Source organism: Oncorhynchus masou, chromosome 29, assembly GCF_036934945.1.
Source record: "Oncorhynchus masou masou isolate Uvic2021 chromosome 29, UVic_Omas_1.1, whole genome shotgun sequence".
NCBI lineage: Eukaryota > Metazoa > Chordata > Actinopteri > Salmoniformes > Salmonidae > Oncorhynchus > Oncorhynchus masou.
In genome coordinates this window covers 60,877,757-60,895,890 of record NC_088240.1, presented here as the reverse complement: position 1 = coordinate 60,895,890, position 18,134 = coordinate 60,877,757, and the positions used below count along the sequence as shown (strand labels likewise).

Genomic DNA, 18,134 nt, shown 5'->3' with positions numbered 1-18,134 from the left:
AACGGCTGTGATATTTTATTACACCATGTTAGGCCTATATATAATCTGTCTACAACTGGCCCTAATTCATGTCTGCATTTTCTCTTTCATAACCTTTCCCAGTACTGTCTTTATTGATTTTAAAATAACAATAATAAATAAGTCCTCTAAAAACCTATTTTATTTGAATCTCCCAGTTCAACTCTACACTCTTAGGAAAAAAAGGTTGCCAAAGGGGTTCTTTGGCTGTCCAGGTAAAACTCTTTTGGGTTCCATGTAGAATCCTCTGTGGGAAGGGTTCTACATAAAACCAAAATAGTTATACCTAAAAGGGTTCTCTGAAGAACCCTTTTAGGTTCTAGATGGCACCTAGTTATTTTTTTTTCTAAGAGTGCACTGCTACTGTACATCCGTGCATGGCCTCTCTTGTGCCTCCACCTCCCCCTCTCTCTGCTGCTTGTGTGTTCAATACGGATTACTTATGGGCGCAGCTTGTCAACGCTAGTTTTCCCAGACACGGAATAGGAGACTGGTTGAGGTCGCGCTACCTGCCTGGATGCGAGGGAAGGATGTTGGTGATGGGGAAGTGAAACAGGTCGCACATGAAGTGCTCGTTTCTATTCGGGGACCCCTGTGCGTTTTTATATCCGACAAAACAGACATCGGGATGGACAGTGTAGCGTCGGCTGGCTCGGCGCAGTGCACACAGGACCGGTGCCCTAGTGATACAGATACTATGAAGCAGCGTGTGGACATCACGTCCAAATTTAAAACACCTCATGACATGTTGGAGTAAGTGGCAAAATGATTATTTACGTAATGGAGTTGTCTGCCCTCCAAATGGAAATATTTCGCCTGTTTGTCCTCTTATTGAAATGCATTTCATAAAGGTATAGGCTACACTCGTATCCATGTGGTTTGGAAACTGGGAGGGTCAGTGATTGCCTATTGAATGATGGGCTGGTAGAAAGGAAATGAACGTCGTTTGATTCGAATGGCCATTTCGGGCACCCGGGTCTGCTGTACTTGTGCGTCTATTGCAGTCTGAAATCCGCGACCTAATTTGGCTAATTTCTGACAGCATCTGTTATTGTGCTTGTATAACTCATACTTCCCTAGACAGTGCGATTTCACGGAGTTACATTCTAACCATGTCGTTGTTTACGTTGTCTGACAGGCGATATGAATGGTGCTAGCGTACAGTAGGCTGTGCTTGGATGAAAGTCATTTTCTAAAAACGGCTCAAAACAAAATATGTGCAATATTTGACAGTCGTTTGCATCTCTACATTGCATGATGTGTGATTTAGTTTGTAAACTCACTGACAGATTGACACGAGCACGATACTGTCCGGTTTGGTCACACCAGTGACATTTTGAAGGGTCACACCCCATATAATTAGAATACTAGAAAGGACATGAACCTTCTTTATGATAGGATAAACTTAAACCATTTTGGTCAGGGAGTTGAGTCAACCATGGCTTGCCATTTCTGTGATAAGATATTATTTAAAATAAGGAATTTGAAGAGTTGATCTGCACTGTATGTCATCTTGCCAGCCAGTCAGCTTTTTTTAGAGGAATGATTCCGTTCATTTGTCAAGTCAACTGCCAATATTGTAACATCCCATTCACACAATGCAATCAATCCACAGCCATACACGGTCTGAAATCAGTTGATGATAGGATTTAGACAAGTTGTAAATGTAACAAGTCGGCCTACTGATATTGTATCATATAATAGCACTCTCAGCTTCCCAGGAAAACACACATTTCTACATTTATGGTCTGTTTGTATATATTTTATAGGCAATTTATACCAAAAATGTGCATACAACTTTTAAACTATAATTATATGACAATATTTTAGATTGACAATAATTCTCACACAATTTCTGATATCACATACCTTTTTATTTTCCTGCATAAGGAAAATTAGGATTATACCTCTACTGCAATTAATTCCAATTAGACTGGTTTGGAATTCTCCCTGACCAATATGGCTGCCATTTTCCATGCTGGAACTTTGTGTTCAATTACATATCTCCTCTAGTAATTTAATAGGATCTCTATGGGACACTGTCCCAGACTGAACACAACAACAAGCCTATTAGAGTAGGTGGGTAGGCCTGTATGCGGATATAGTTAGTTCTACTGTACTTGACTGTGCACACAATTTAGTTGCAATGACGTTACTGAATCCTCACCCACCTGTACTGTACTGCAGAGTCAAATAATCAACGCTCGATGATGTGGTTATTTGAATTAGCTGTGTAGTGCTAGGGCAAAAACCAAAATGTGCACCCAGGGTGGGCCCCAGGACCGAGTTTCCGGAAACTACTGTACATGGATAAAGTGCTTTTGAGCAGGCATCACCCCAAGTGTTGGCTCATTCCTATGATTTCATTATTCAGAATCACAGCTACTATTGGGTTTCTTCTTCACAAGGGGGTTGTTACCTTGGCGATAATGCTGATATTAACCCCTAGTCGCTCCCCCACCCCCTGGTCACCATGACAACCGGCAATTGGACCAGTGTGGTTTCAATGCACTTTGGCAGTAATGAGAGAAGAGCTGGAGGACAGGGCTGAGGAAAGGGAAGGGAGAAGGGGAAAAGAGAAACAGAAGGTGCCGGAAGAGAGAGAGAGAGAGGAAGGGGTGACCAATTTGATTTAGAGGTTGATGGTAGTGTATAAATGCTTGTGGCTGTATACAGTGGAGTGATTACTCAGTGTCTGTGTGTGGGGTATGAGTTACTGTTCGAGATGAACAAAATTATCAAATGAGCTCACACAAGTAGACCACAGTGTCTGTTGAAAGCGACTGTTTGTTTTTGTGTGTTAATAGCTCGTTAGTACGATATGTTTCTGAGAGTCAAAACAGAAGTTTTCACCGAACTGCAAATGAAGCGCAAGGCTGCAACCATGGAAACGTTTATGATGGCATCAATATAACCATTTTTACGGGGCCATGACCTGAACTCTGAACATGAGATGCACATATTATGACAGCAATATAGGTTTGACCTTGTTTTTGAGTTCAGAATGTCTGCTTTCACTAGAGGGACGACAACAGGTGTGTAGTATGCTTACACAACCATGCTAACTTGATAAAAGTGCTCTTAATAAAAATCTCCATTGAATATTTTCTGCCCTAATGCGTTTCTCATGTAGGCATATTCATTCTTGCTCCAGTGCCTTGGAATTAAGATCAATTGAGAAACAGCCCCGACCTAATGTACTATTACCAAGCAGTGCTTTTTTTCCATTTATGTTGATGGTAGAGGAAGGATCCACAAGGTTCATACCACTGCACTGCCACAGGTAGTATATCTAGGCTATATAGGAATGGACAGTGTCTGACCGCTCTAATCGCCACCAATCAGTTGGGAGAAAGGTTAGAGTTAGTGGTTGTTGATTTAGTGTGTTTTTAGCTAAATACAAAAGCACAGTACTTCCATCCTTTCCAGCATGGCCAGATGGCCTTAACTACTTACATCTTTGGCCACTGTGAAATCTTGAGGATGACATAAATATGAATGTCTGTACTCTTTCCCTTAGCCTACCACTAATCTCTCCTCTTCTGTCTCTCTCTTCAGTACTGCCAGTAACTCTCCGCGCAGCACCCCTGGCAGCTCCCCCTCTCTGCGCCGCCGGGTGCTGGGGGTTAGTGGTGGGGGTGGAAGCAGGACCAGCGACGCGGAGGGTGGCCCGGGGGAGCGCAGCGGGGAAAGGAGGGGTTCGGACAGCCCCATGCTCTCCGCCTCCGCTTACCCAATCGCCTCGCGCCATTTCAGCCGCAATGCCAAGGTAAGGGTGCCCTGTCTCATGCCACTCTCTCATTTTGTTATGTCAACAATATACCGGGGCCATATTCAGTAGGAAAAGGAGGTGGCGTGTTGCAGATAGAAATGTCATGACGTGATACCTTTGTCTACATGTCAGAGGCATTTGTGTATTTCTATACTATATTTCTATCTGAACGTTCCACAACGATGTGCCCTGCTGAACACAGCCCTGCTTAATTGTAGAGATAAGGACACACATGACAACACGGGGACACAGCCAGGCAGTCAGTAGTCATTGGTCGTGTGAGAATATCCATACTTGTGTTGTAAATAGTAGCCATTTTGGGTAGGTGAAAAAAGTTACTTTTTTAATAGTATGTGAAATGTGGTGCTTTAAATGTCAGGATGTCATACTCATTTCGACATTTAATCAAATAGAATTCGCTGAACACGCGTGGAAGAGAATAGTCTTTCGAGACCCCACGTGTGTGACAACAGCAGCTGATGGGACGCTCTGTACCAAAATTGAATGAATGAAGGGAGTAAAAGCAATTGCCATTAGATTATACATTCTCCGTAGGATGCCTTGTATGCTGATATTTGTTGCTTACTGCATTTTGTTTTCACAAATCAGTATGTTCTATATAGTATGTGGTACGATTAGTACACAGTTTAAGTAATGGCGTCAGCATGCTTCAGTTCGGCTGGCGCCTAGCGGAACTCGTCAAACCGAACAAGGGTGCTTGCTGGAAAAACTAGAAAAAGCTGCAATAGTACTGTTTGTCCATTTTGACACACCATAGCCAGTATAAACTTCCTCAAAATAGTCTGAATTCATCTAAAATAACTCAAGAAATCTGTCATTAATTTTTACTCTTTGCAGAGGAGATCTGTCGCACACTTTGACGTCTAACTAAAATGTTTGGTGCAGTATTTCTTAATGAAAAAAATGTGCACCAAATGTCATTGAATGACTGACTTTATTGAAGAATCCCTACTGTTGACCAATCACCGGCGAAAGGGCGTAGACTTGGGATCCGAATTTCGCCTTGCCTTCAGAAAAAATGTTGTGTGCCCGACCAGACGAAGTCCCCCGAAAAATAACTCATGAATTCCAAAACTAACAAAAACGTCACAGAATGTTGTCATAATATATGCAGGAACTCTTGCGAACTGTTTCGGCTGGGAAGCAGGCACACGCCTTAAGTAGTAGACGAGCCAGATTTTGGACACGGCCAGTGTTAAATGGATTTGGAATAGATTGACTGTGGGCAGATTGTCAATGCATGAATCATGGGCTCCAAGCCAAACGTTAAAGGCCCAGTGCAGTCAAAAACACGAGTTTTGGAAAAATATTGTGACATTTAGAAAATGATGATAATATCATTTTAGTGTAAGAGCTGTTTGAAAATACCATCTGGCATTTCAACCTTATTTGGTGGGATGGTGTTCCAAACCTAACAATAACAGCTCGTTTTCAGTTTTTCCTTCCCCACTCCCAGACATTCTTAGCAAAAATCTTGCTTAAGGAAAAGCTTTTTGCTAAGAAGCTATTTTGTTTATTTTGACCATTTTGATTGTTTTTAATCACAGTAAGGTACTTCATTTTTACACAGAAATTATTTAATGTTAAGATAAAAACAGCTGCATTAGACCTTTTTACACACATAACAGTCAGAGATGATAGAAACACACACAGCAAGCTTGATAAATGACCAGAACATCAAGGAACGTCGTACTGGCCTAATGGCTAGTTTTTCCGCAGTGTCCCATTTTAACCTATTCCCCAACTACATGAATGTCAAAATAGATAAGACTCTACATTTACTGTTTAAGGATGGAGGTGCCTTTTGGATGCTGTTCATCACTGATTGTGTGCTGTTCTTTCTTTCCCTTGCAGAAAATGCAGAGCTGGTACAATGTAAGTATACACTTTAAGGAACTGTTCATTAAGGGCTCACACTCCAGTGCACTTTATTCTGCTGACGGTAGCTACAGTGTTTCCTAGTTGGAGTGCACAGTACAGTATGAAATAGCACTTTACAGTGAAATGGCACCAATCGATGCCAAAAACGGTTTGTTAAATTGCCACCCCCTCATTTAACCATTTCACTAAGCTTTGAACTTTAGCTGATTTAACTGTTCATTCACCTTAGTGTTCTTCTCATTTACCTTCTCAGTCTGTCGGTTTTACCTCAGGGACATAGTATCTGATGTAATCTCACATGGTAGATGTACAGTGGGGTCCAAAGGTATTTGGACAGTGACACATTTTTTGGTGTTTTGGCTCATAATTTTGAAATGATACAATGACTGACTAGGAGGTTAAAGTGCAGATTGTCAGCAGTCTTGTTGTGAGTCACAAGCTTGATGTAGTTATTGCGTGCTAGGAATATGGGAACCAATACTGCACTTTTGACTACTTTAATGAACCTATTAGTGAATTTGTCCAAATACGTTTGGTTCCCTAAAATAAGGGGGGGGACTATTTTCAAATGTTTGTTTTTTTTGTTCACCCGATATGGATGAAGACACCCTCAAATTAAAGCTGACAGTCTACATTTTAACCTTAGTCACTGTATGATTTCAAATCCAAAGTGCTGGAGTACAGAGCCAAAACAACACATTGAGTTCCAAAAGTATTTGGACAGTAACAATGTACAGTGGGGAGAACAAGTATTTGATACACTGCCGACTTTGCAGGTTTTCCTACTTACAAAGCATGTAGAGGTCTGTAATTTTTATTATAGGTACACTTCAACTGTGAGAGACGGAATCAAAATTCCAGAAAATCACATTGTATGATTTTTAAGTAATTTTATTGCATGACATAAGTATTTGATACATCAGAAAAGAAGAACTTAATATTTGGTACAGAAACATTTGTTTGCAATTACAGAGATCATGCGTTTCCTGTAGTTCTTGACCAGGTTTGCACACACTGCAGCAGGGATTTTGGCCCACTCCTCCATACAGACCTCCAGATCCTTCAGGGTTCGGGGCTGTCGCTGGGCAATACGGACTTTCAGCTCCCTCCAAAGATTTTCTATTGGGTTCAGGTCTGGAGACTGGCTAGGCCACTCCAGGACCTTGAGATGCTTCTTATGGAGCTGCTCCTTAGTTGCCCTGGCTGTGTGTTTGGTGTCGTTGTCATGCTGGAAGACCCAGCCAAGACCCATCTTCAATGCTTTTACTGAGGGAAGGAGGTTGTTGGCCAAGATCTTGCGATACATGGCCCCATCCATCCTCCCCTCAATACGGTGCAGTCGTCCTGTCCCCTTTGCAGAAAAGCATCCCCAAAGAATGATGTTTCCACCTCCATGCTTCACGGTTGGGATGGTGCTCTTGGGGTTGTACTCATCCTTCTTCTTCCTCCAAACACGGCGAGTGGAGTTTAGACCAAAAAGTTCTATTTTTGTCTCATCAGACCACATGACCTTCTCCCATTCCTCCTCTGGATCATCCAGATGGCCATTGGCAAACTTCAGACGGGCCTGGACATGCGCTGGCTTGAGCAGGGGGACCTTGCGTGTGCTGCAGGATTTTAATCCATGACGGCGTAGTGTGTTACTAAAGGTTTTCTTTGAGACTGTGGTCCCAGCTCTCTTCAGGTCATTGACCAGGTCCTGCCGTGTAGTTCTGGGCTGATCCCTCACCTTCCTCATGATCATTGATGCCCCACGAGGTGAGATCTTGCATGGAGCCCCAGATCAAGGGTGATTGACCGTCATCGTGAACTTCTTCCATTCTCCAATAATTGCGCCAACAGTTGTTGCCTTCTCACCAAGCTGCTTGCCTATTGTCCTATATCCCATCCCAGCCTTATGCAGGTCTACAATTTTAACCCTGATGTCCTTACACAGCTCACTGGTCTTGACCATTGTGGAGAGGTTGGAGTCTGTTTGATTGAGTGTGTGGACAGGTGTCTTTTATACAGGCAACGAGTTCAAACAGGTGCAGTTAATACAGGTAATGAGTGGAGAACAGAAGGGATTCTTAAAGAAAAACTAACAGGTCTGTGAGAGCCGGAATTCTTACTGGTTGGTAGGTGATCAAATACTTATGTCCTGCAATAAATGCAAATGAATTACTTAAAAATCATATAATGTGATTTTCTGGATTTTTGTTTTAGATTCTGTCTCTCGCAGTTGAAGTGTACCTATGATAAAAATTAAAGACCTCTACATGCTTTGTAAGTAGGAAACACTGCCGATTTTGCAGGTTATCAAATATTTGTTCTCCCCACTGTATATACAATATTCATAGACACGACTGGTTCTGCAAGATCATATTTGATAAAGCATAGAACAGCAACAAAGTAATCTTTCTCTCTCAGGTTCTCAGTCCCACTTATAAACAGCGCAATGAGGATTTCCGTAAACTCTTCAAGAAGCTGCCAGACACGGAACGCCTCATAGTGGGTGAGTGGCACACACGTACACACACACACGTACTTTGTGTGCGAGATTGCATCTCTGTGCTGACACTCTGGAAGTGAAGGGCCGACACTGTTGCTTTGTCAGCCTGATGTCTCTCCTCCAACCTCCTGTTCCTCTCCTCCCCAGACTACTCATGTGCGCTGCAGAAAGACATCCTACTCCAGGGGAGACTCTATCTGTCAGAGAACTGGCTCTGCTTCTATAGCAATATCTTCCGCTGGGAAACCACTGTAAGTTATAGACACACACACACACACACGTTTTGTTCTTCTATCTTCGTCAGGAGCTAAATTTGAGTCCCAATAAAAATCCTATTTTTCTAAACCCAAACCCTAAATTTAACTCCTTACCCTAATTGCAACCCTAAACCTAACATCTGAGCTTTAAATAGCCTTCATCCTCATGGAGATGTGGAATTTTCCAAGTTTTACTATCCTTTGGGGAATTTTAGGCCCCCATGAGGATAGAACAAACCCCCCCACACACAAACACTAACCCTCCTGTTCTGTTCAGATCACAATCCTGCTGAAAGATGTGACCACCCTGACCAAGGAGAAGACTGCCAAGGTCATCCCCAACGCCATTCAGATCAGCACTGACCACGACAAGGTGAGCCAAGGGGCTCGATATTCAGTCACACAGCCTACTATGGCGGTTCAGAGTAGTGGAAGAACAGTAGGTAACAGGTGTATCAATGACATGTAAAGGAAAATAACTTTTATTATAGATTGTTGTAGACAGTAGAGGTCGACCGATTATGATTTTTCAATACCGATACCGATTATTGGAGGACCAAAAAAAGCCAATACCGATTAAACAGACAATTTTTAAAAAACTATATGTAATAATGACAAATACAACAATTACTGAATGAACACTTATTTTAACGTAATATAATACATCAATGAAAATCAAATAAATAATGAAGCATGTTCAATTTGGTTTAAATAATGCAAAAACAAAGTGTTGGAGAAGAAAGTAAAAGTGCAATATGTGCAATGTAAGAAAGCTAACGTTTCAGTTCCTTGCTCAGAACATGAGAACATATGAAATCTGGTAGTTCCTTTTAACATGAGACTTTAATTTTCCAAGGTAAGAGGTTTTAGGTTGTAGTTATTTATAGGACTATTTCTCTCTATACCATATGTATTCCATATACCTTTGACTATTGGATGTTCTTATATGCACTTTAGTATTGCCAGTGTAACAGTATAGCTTCCGTCCCTCTCCTCGCTCCTCCCTGGGCTCGAACCAGGAACACATTGACAACAGCCACCCTCGAAGCAGCGTTACCCATGCAGAGCAAGGGGAACAACCACTCCAAGTCTCAGAGCGAGTGACGTTTGAAACGCTATTAGCACGCACCCGGCTAACTAGCTAACCACTTCACATCGGTTACACCAGTCTAATCTCGGGAGTTGATAGGCTTTAAGTCATAAACAGCTCAATGCTTGAAGCACAGCGAAGAGCTGCTGGCAAAACACACGAAAGTGCAGTTTGAATGAATGCTTACGAGCCTACTGCTGCCTACCGCCACTCAGTCAGACTGCTCGATCAAATATCAAATTATAGACTTAATTATAACATAATAACACACAGAAATACGAGCCTTTGGTCATTAATATGGTAGAATCCGGAAACTATAATTTCGAAAACAAAACGTTTATTATTTTCGCATATACCCTGACTCTGCGTGCAAAGAACGCAAGAGAAGTGACACAATTTCACCTGGTTAATATTGCCTGCTAAACTGGATTTCTTTTAGCAAAATATGCAGGTTTAAAAATATATACTTCTGTGTATTGATTTTAAGAAAGGCATTGGTGTTTATGGTTAGGTACACGTTGGAGCAACGACAGTCCTTTTTCCGCGAATGCCACCTCATCGATTATATGCAACGCAAGACACGCTAGATAAACTAGTAATATCATCAACCATGTGTAGTTAACTAGTGATTATGATTGTTTTTTATAAGATAAGCTTAATGCTAGCTAGCAACTTACCTTGGCTTCTTACTGCATTCGCGTAACAGGCAGCCTTCTCGTGGAGTGCAATGAGAGGCAGGTGGTTTGAGCGTTGGACTAGTTAACTGTAGGTTGCAAGATTGAATCCCCGAGCTGACAAGGTAAAAATCTGTCGTTCTGCCCCCGAACTATTCCTAGGCTGTCATTGATAATAAGAATATGTTCTTAACTGACTTGCTTTGTTAAATAAAAGTGTTAAAAAAACAAAAGATCAGCCAAATCGGTGTCCAAAAATACCGATTTCCAATTGTTATGAAAACTTTAAATTGGGTTTAATTAAATCGGCCATTCCGATTAATCTGTCGACCTCTAGTAGACAGTATGTGTGTGTATATATATTGTTTAGATCAGTGATTGTCAACTAGGGGGGCGACGTCGTGGGAAGTTTACTTTGAAAGGATACCGCTGCAGCGCTTACTGTTGCTGAATTTACACATGCCGTGCGATCGCAGTGGTGAAATGGCTAGCTACGTTCGGGTTTTCACTGACCAATACAATAACGTTCTTGCCCCAAACACACACACTGATCCAATGAAATGAGAGATTTCTCAACACACTAATCCAATATAAATGTAATTCCGCAACACTATTTTATTTTAAATGTGACACGTTCAATCAGATCTTCTGACAGCTAACTACGCAGTTGTGTTCTACAGGCGTTGCACATGTGGATAGTTAACTGTCGTTTAAGTTTTTAAAACGTGCAGCTCCCTCTTCATCTAAAGCTGCTTCCAATGTCAACAATAAGGCAGACAATCCGGTCCCTGTTGAGAGGAGAAAATACGACCCCGAGTTTGTCAAATATGGTTTTACATATAAGACAGTGAGTGTGGACGCAGTGCGTCCTATGCAATGAGCTGTTAGCTAACGACAGCATGAAACCACTCCAATGAAAAGGGATCTGGACACCAAGCATCCAAGACACAAAGATAAGACAGCTGACTTAAAAAGAGTAAAATGTCAATATCTGGAGGCCTCACAAGATTCATTGAAGAAAAGGCACTTCGCATCATACCTTGTGGCCCAGCGCATTGCTAAGTGCAAAAATCCCACACCAGCGCTGAGGATCTCATACTCCCTGCTGCGATTGATATGTGAACTGAAATCTTGGGATAGTCAGCCGCCAACAAATGTAAAACCACACCATTATCCAATGACACCATGAGGAGAATCCAGGACATGTCTGAGGACATCAGAGCACATCAGTGCAAATGGCCATTACACACAGCAGCTTGATGAATCTACAGATGTAGCTCACCATGCGATTCTAATGGTCCATGTCAGACACGTCTGGGATAATAAGTGCTGATTTTTCCACCACCAACACTGCAAAGCCTGTCTTTAACACAATGAGGCAGCTGCCATGATGGGAAAGCACTCCGGGGTAGTAAAGCGGATCCTGGAGAGAGCACAAAGTGCGACGTGGAACCACTGCTTCCTAGGCATTGGTAGCGAAGGACATGGTGCCTGAGCTCCACGCCACTCTTCAGGATGTGGTCAAGTGTGTCAACTATATCAAAAAGAGTTCCACGAAAAGCAGGTGTTTCCAGGCCTTCTGTGGGGATATGAGGAGCGAGTACCAGCAGGTGCTTTATCGTGCAGAGGTCTGCTGGCTTTCCAGGGGTAAAGTGTTGGGTCGCTTTTATGAGCTTCGAGCGGAGATTGCTGCGTTTCCTTCGGAAAAGAAGTCACCTCTGGCCGAACATTTCGATTGTGCGGAATGACTCGCACAGGTTGCCTACCTGGTGGATATTTGTGATCGTTTGAATTCTCTCAATGTGTCAATGCAATGGAGGGGGCACAATCGATTTGTACAGAGGGATGAAATGGATGCCTTCAAGATGAAGCTTACCATTTGGGCAAATCATGTTTCTAACGGGAGTATTGACATGTTTCCTAATGCTGATTTAGAGATTCATAATCTGATCAACAAAGCGCACGGCGACACACTGAAAAAAAAAACATTAGACAGCATCTTGTCAAGCTGCAGGGAAAGTTTTGCGACTACTTCCCGGAGGAGAGCAGGAGACAAGACGACTGGATACGGGACCCCTTTCAAGTGGTGATGGGAGGCGTTGCCAAGCAACGAAGAGGATCAGCTGGTGGAGCTGTCATTTGATCACGGACTGAGCATGCGCTTCCCGGAAATGACACTGCCACAGTTCTGGTGCAGCGTCGTGGGAGAATATCCTGCTCTCGCCTGTCATGCAACCAGAATCATGCTGCCGTTCAGCACTACCTATCTGTGTGAAAGTGGCTTCTCTGCGATGGCAGTGCTGAAAACAAACTCAAAGCAGAAACAAACTGGACAACCAGCATGACCTCCGAGTTGCCCTGTCAACCAGCACCCCAGACTTCAATAATACATAAACGTATCAAACTAAACGCCCCCAGCTTTCCCACTGATAGGACACACACAGTGAACAATAACTCATGAACCTATGTTAATTAATTCTGACATTCATATGACCTTTTATTGGATCTAGTTAAAAATGTACACCTTTAAAATAAAATGTCAAGGTTGTGAAACTATTGACATTTGTAATTGATTAAGAATTCCTAATGATTTGTTTTTTATCGTAAACACTGGTATGTGTTACTGTTCGTTTAACATTATTAGACTGTTTGTTTATGATGTCGTGTTCTGTGTGATAATTTATTACACCCAACTCCTGAACTGGTCGCTTAATTAAAATGTCTTATTCTCTTCAATTGGTACATGTTTTATCAGTTAATATGGCTGTGTAATGACTTTCTTTACTACCACAATTGAGACAGAGTCTATTTAGTAAGTGAAGCCTGCCCAAGAAGGAAGCTGCAATATAACATTACAAAATGGAATCATCAACAGTCCATAATATTGGGTCTTGTCTCAATTGTCACTGTCAAATTTGGGTCCCCAGGCAAAACCAGTTGAGAACCACTGGCTTAGATGCTCCCAATGCTTGACAAATATCTTTTATCATGGCAAAATAGGCTATTTCTGTCGTGGTTTTTGACAAGCCAAAGCCGAATCAATAGCAATGACCACTAGCCGTCATTCCATCATTCACTCAATTTGTTTTCCTCTGTGCTTGCTCTCTCTCGGTCGTTTCATCCAGCACTTCTTCACGTCTTTCGGGGCTAGGGATCGCAGCTACATGATGATTTTCAGACTGTGGCAGAACGCACTGATGGACAAGGTACCCACCTCCTCTCCCAACTCCAGCTCTCACACTCCTGCCAGTTTGAAATTAATTGGGAATACACTACTGTTCAAAAGTTTGGGGTCACTTAGAAATGTCCTTGTTTTTGAAAGAAAAGCGTGTTTTTTGTCCATTTAAAATAACATCAAATTGATCAGAAATACAGTGTAGCCATTGTTAATGTTGTAAATGACTATTGTAGCTGGAAACAGCTGATTTTATTTTAATGGAATATCTACATAGTCGTACAGAGGCCCATTATCAACAACCATCACTCCTGTGTTCCAATGGCACGTTGTGTTAGCTAATCCAAGTTTATCATTTTAAAAGGCTAATTGATCATTAGAAAACCCTTTTGCAATTATGTTAGCACAGCTGAACACTGTTTATCGGATAATATGACTATTCAGTGATGAAATATAACATAACAAAATGTAACAGGACCCAAAATACATCTAACACTGAACAAAACTATCGGTTACTGATTGATTGAATTACTGATTGACGTTTTAATGTCCTACACGAGGAAATTCCAAGAAGTTAGTGAGACATTGAGAAGGTTAATGTCTGTTTCCTCTCAGCCTCTGTCCCCAAAGGAGCTGTGGCACATCGTCCATCAGTGTTACGGCACTGAGCTGGGCCTCACCAGTGAAGACGATGACTATGTCTCCCCCACCGGCGAGCACATTAACGGTCTACTGTGAGTGTACATGTTCGCTGTGTGTGTGAGAGAGAGATTCTGTTGACGTGCGCGCGTGCGACCATTTTGTTTGGGCATTGTCCATTAAATTAGAACTGTCGTCCATTAACTTTGATGAACTTCAACTCCTCTGGATTATCGATCCCTTCAATTAAAAGCCACTACTGTGATTGTGAATTTTTAATCATGCTGTTCTTCCTCCTTTTTCTCCTGTCTTCCTTCATTCTGTCTAATCCCCCCCACCCCCCCATACTGCCCCTTTTCTGTCCCCTTCATCTCTCTCTGTCTCTCTCTTTCTGTCTCTATCATTCAACCTCTCCTTCCAACCTCCCACATCTCAGGCCAGTGGATGAGTCAGTCTCTGTCTCTGACCTGTTGGACCTCAGCTCCTTGGGGGCCATAGCTTCTCTGGGTAGCTCGCCCCCCTCCTCCATGGCAGCCTTGTTCCCCAGTGGCCCCTTCCTAGCCAGTGGTGGTCTGGGCTCATCTCCCCCCTCCTCATCCACCTGTCTGCCCATAGACATCCCCGGCAGAACCTCCCTGGACCCCCCGGACCCCAGCCCGCCCAGCTCCCAGATCTCCCTGCCCTCCACCACACACTCAACACACATCGCATCCTTGTCCGCCCCCACCTCGGCTGCTGCCTCTTTCGTGAGTTTTGTTTGATTTCATGCCAGGGAACTACAGGGTCATATTCATTAGACAACGTTTGGATACGTTTCACCCTAAGCTAAGGGCATCATTAGTTAGGGGGGTTTAACTTTGAACTGGCTATAGAGATGGTTTATAATTATGACTGTTCCATTGTTTATCTTGATAGGATAAATATACCCCAGTCATACCCTAGTAGATCAAAGAGTCGCTTGTTGGCTCTAAAAGGCCATCCGTCTCGGATGTAATGCTAATGGGTGTTTTCCAAATTGCACCCTCTTCCCTTTATAGTGTACTACAGGGAATAGGGTACCATGACCCTGGTCAAAGGTTGTGCACTATATAGGGAATAGGGTGTTATTTGGGACGCATCCCATGCTATGCCTAAAAGAGCCAGTGTTGTTGTCTGACCCGGGCAGAGTAGATGCTTTGAGGTCATATCTGTCCGCTAAGGCTCATCAGTCGTGTGTGTGTTTCTGCCTTAATGACCTCACTGCCTTAATGACCTCACGGCGGGTGGGAACTAACTACCCCTTTCTCTCCCCTCACATGCCATTTCCTAGTATGTGGAGGAGGGCGGGGACAGCTTGTTGGAGTCGGCCAATCATATGGTGCCCCTGTCTGCCACCAGCCTGGGAAACCTCTCCTCATTGGACCAGCTCACCAACGACGACGAGCTGCCCACCGACCCCAGCAACTCCTCAGACACACAGGAAGAGGGTGAGTTCCTGGAGCCCACTGGAGCATAGTTTCATGTGAAAACATTTTACATTTCGGCAAACATAGAAAATAAATTTTCATCTGATGCAGACATGGGAGATTTGAGAGGGAAAGATGGGATTGTAGACACTTTTTACAGAGGTCAAATTCTAACAAACTGTAAGGTGGTTTTCTCTCCTCATCTCCTTTCCTTCATTCCCACTAATCTGAAACAACGGGACAGGTGAAAGCGATTTCCACCCTGCTGCTTTCAGCTCTCCTTTCTTCTCCGATCCATGCAGATGCAGAAGAGAGCCAGATGGAACTGCTGCATACACACCCTTCCTATTGATCCCATACTAGTAGTCTAGTAGGACCTACATTACATTAGTCATTGACTCTCCTGAGAACAGACTGTGACTTGCTGCATTAAAAGAAAAACTCCAGAGAAACTTGAGACGTCTGCATTCACTTTTCTGAAAATAAGGATGTTTTAGTGACTGTGATTTGACCGATTTTAAAGTGCAACGTTCACGTTCCAGAAGTCTAAACTGAACTAGTGTTACTTTACTAGCAACCTAAAGTGAGGACTCTTACACTTCTCTTCTGCTCAAACAGAATGGTGTTAAACTGTGTCCCGTCAACAAAAAGCACATTATCCCTCCGTTATCGCTGATGTTTTTATATTTAACTTGATCCACGTGAAAAAGGCCATTTTATCTGACACTGGAAAAGCCAGCCCCATTTGGCTATTCAGTTGCGACAAATCCTGGGGGATATATACAAACAAATTGTTTTTAAATATCATAGAAATTCTGATGATAGACGATCGCAACTGTGGTATCTCTGCTAACGGGTGCGTTACTATAGTTGTGACTGGTGTGTAACTCTGTCCCCGTCCAGACGAGGTGGAGTCGTTCTGTGCGGACCTGGCTGGCCGGCTGCACATCAACATGGTGGTGCGCATGAGCGTGGACAAGCTGCACGACCTGCTCTTCTCCGCAGACACACACTTCATCCAGCATCTCTTCTCCCAGCGCCACTTCACAGGTCCGTACAGCGCAAGTGCGCGCACACGCTTTGGAAGCACACGCACCCATGTGTGCACTAGCGCACCTGCTCTTCACATACACGCGCACACACACACACACACACACACACTTTGTTGATCTTACACGTGGTTGGCATTGGCAACGCTCTCATTTTTCTTCCTCTTGATCCCTCTCTGCTCATTCTGTTTTCATTACCTTTCCAAATATCTCCTTAAATCTCTTAAAGTATAAATATTGTTCGTAGAGTACATTCCAGTACACACCACTGTTTCCCAGTACTAGTGATTAACTGCCTAGAAACATGGATACAGTGGGGCAAAAAAGTATTTAGTCAGCCACCAATTGTGCAAGTTCTCCCAAAGATGAGAGGCCTGTAATTTTCATCATAGTTACATTTCAACCATGACAGACAAAATGAGGGGGAAAAAATCCAGAAAATCACATTGTAGGATTTTTAATGAATTTATTTGCAAATTATGGTGGATAATAAGTATTTGGTCACCTACAAACAAGCAAGATTTTTGGCTCTCACAGACCTGTAACTTCTTCTTTAAAAGACTCCTCTGTCCTCCACCCGTTACCTGTATTACAGGCACCTGTTTGAACTTGTTATCAGTATGAAAGACACCTGTCCACAACCTCAAACAGTCACACTCCAAACTCCACTATGGCCAAGACCAAAGAGCTGTCAAAGGACACCAGAAACAAAATTGTAGACCTGCACCAGGCTGGGAAGACTGAATCTGCAATAGGTGAGCAGCTTGGTTTGAAGAAATCAACTGTGGGAGCAATTATTAGGAAATGGAAGACATACAAGACCACTGATAATCTCCCTCGATCTGGGGCTCCACGCAAGATCTCACCCCGTGGGGTCAAAATTATCATAAGAACGGTGAGCAAAAATCCCAGAACCACACAGAGGGACCTAGTGAATGACCTGCAGAGAGCTGGGACCAAAGTAACAAAGCCTACCATCAGTAACACACTACGCCGCCAGGGACTCAAATCCTGCCGTGCCAGACGTGTCCCACTGCTTAAGCCAGTACATGTCCAGGCCCATCTGAAGTTTGCTAGAAAGGATTTGGATGATCCAGAAGAAGTTTGGGAGAATGTCATATGGTCAGATGAAACCAAAATATAACTTTTTGGTAAAAACTCAACTCGTCGTGTTTGGAGGACAAATAATACTGAATGGCATCACCATACCTACTGTGAAGCATGGGGGTGGAAACATCATGCTTTGGGGCTGTTTTTCTGCAAAGGGACCAGGATGACTGATCCGTGTAAAGGAAAGAATGAATGGGTCCATGTATCGTGACAATTTGAGTGAAAACCTCCTTCCATCAGCAAAGGCATTGAAGATGAAACGTGGCTGGGTCTTTCAGCGTGACAATGATCCCAAACACACCGCCCGGGCAACGAAGGAGTGGCTTCGTAAGAAGCATTTCAAGGTCCTGGAGTGGCCTAGCCAGTCTCCAGATCTCAACCCCATAGAAAATCTTTGGAGGAAGTTGAAAGTCCGTGTTGCCCAGCAACAGCCCCAAAACATCACTGCTCTAGAGGAGATCTGCATGGGGGAATGGGCCAAAATACCAGCAACAGTGTGTGAAAACCTTGTG

At 43.1% G+C, this 18,134-nt stretch overlaps 1 protein-coding gene across 2 annotated transcripts in view; it reads left to right on the top strand.

Moving 5' to 3' along the window:
- The window catches only part of LOC135520159 (protein Aster-A-like), a 35,438-nt gene that overhangs the window by 7,491 nt on the left and 9,813 nt on the right, over positions 1-18,134 (top strand). Inside the window, exons 1-11 of one of the 2 annotated variants that reach the window (XM_064945515.1) lie at positions 487-771; positions 3,577-3,787; positions 5,666-5,686; positions 8,102-8,186; positions 8,331-8,434; positions 8,718-8,813; positions 13,330-13,410; positions 13,995-14,113; positions 14,455-14,764; positions 15,328-15,484; positions 16,367-16,513. In XM_064945515.1, the coding sequence (XP_064801587.1) occupies positions 536-771; positions 3,577-3,787; positions 5,666-5,686; positions 8,102-8,186; positions 8,331-8,434; positions 8,718-8,813; positions 13,330-13,410; positions 13,995-14,113; positions 14,455-14,764; positions 15,328-15,484; positions 16,367-16,513 (1,567 nt within the window). In that variant the 5' untranslated portion in view covers positions 487-535. Of the gene's footprint in view, positions 1-486; positions 772-3,576; positions 3,788-5,665; positions 5,687-8,101; positions 8,187-8,330; positions 8,435-8,717; positions 8,814-13,329; positions 13,411-13,994; positions 14,114-14,454; positions 14,765-15,327; positions 15,485-16,366; positions 16,514-18,134 lie in introns of those variants that run through there. The other variant, XM_064945516.1, reaches the window with a different exon arrangement.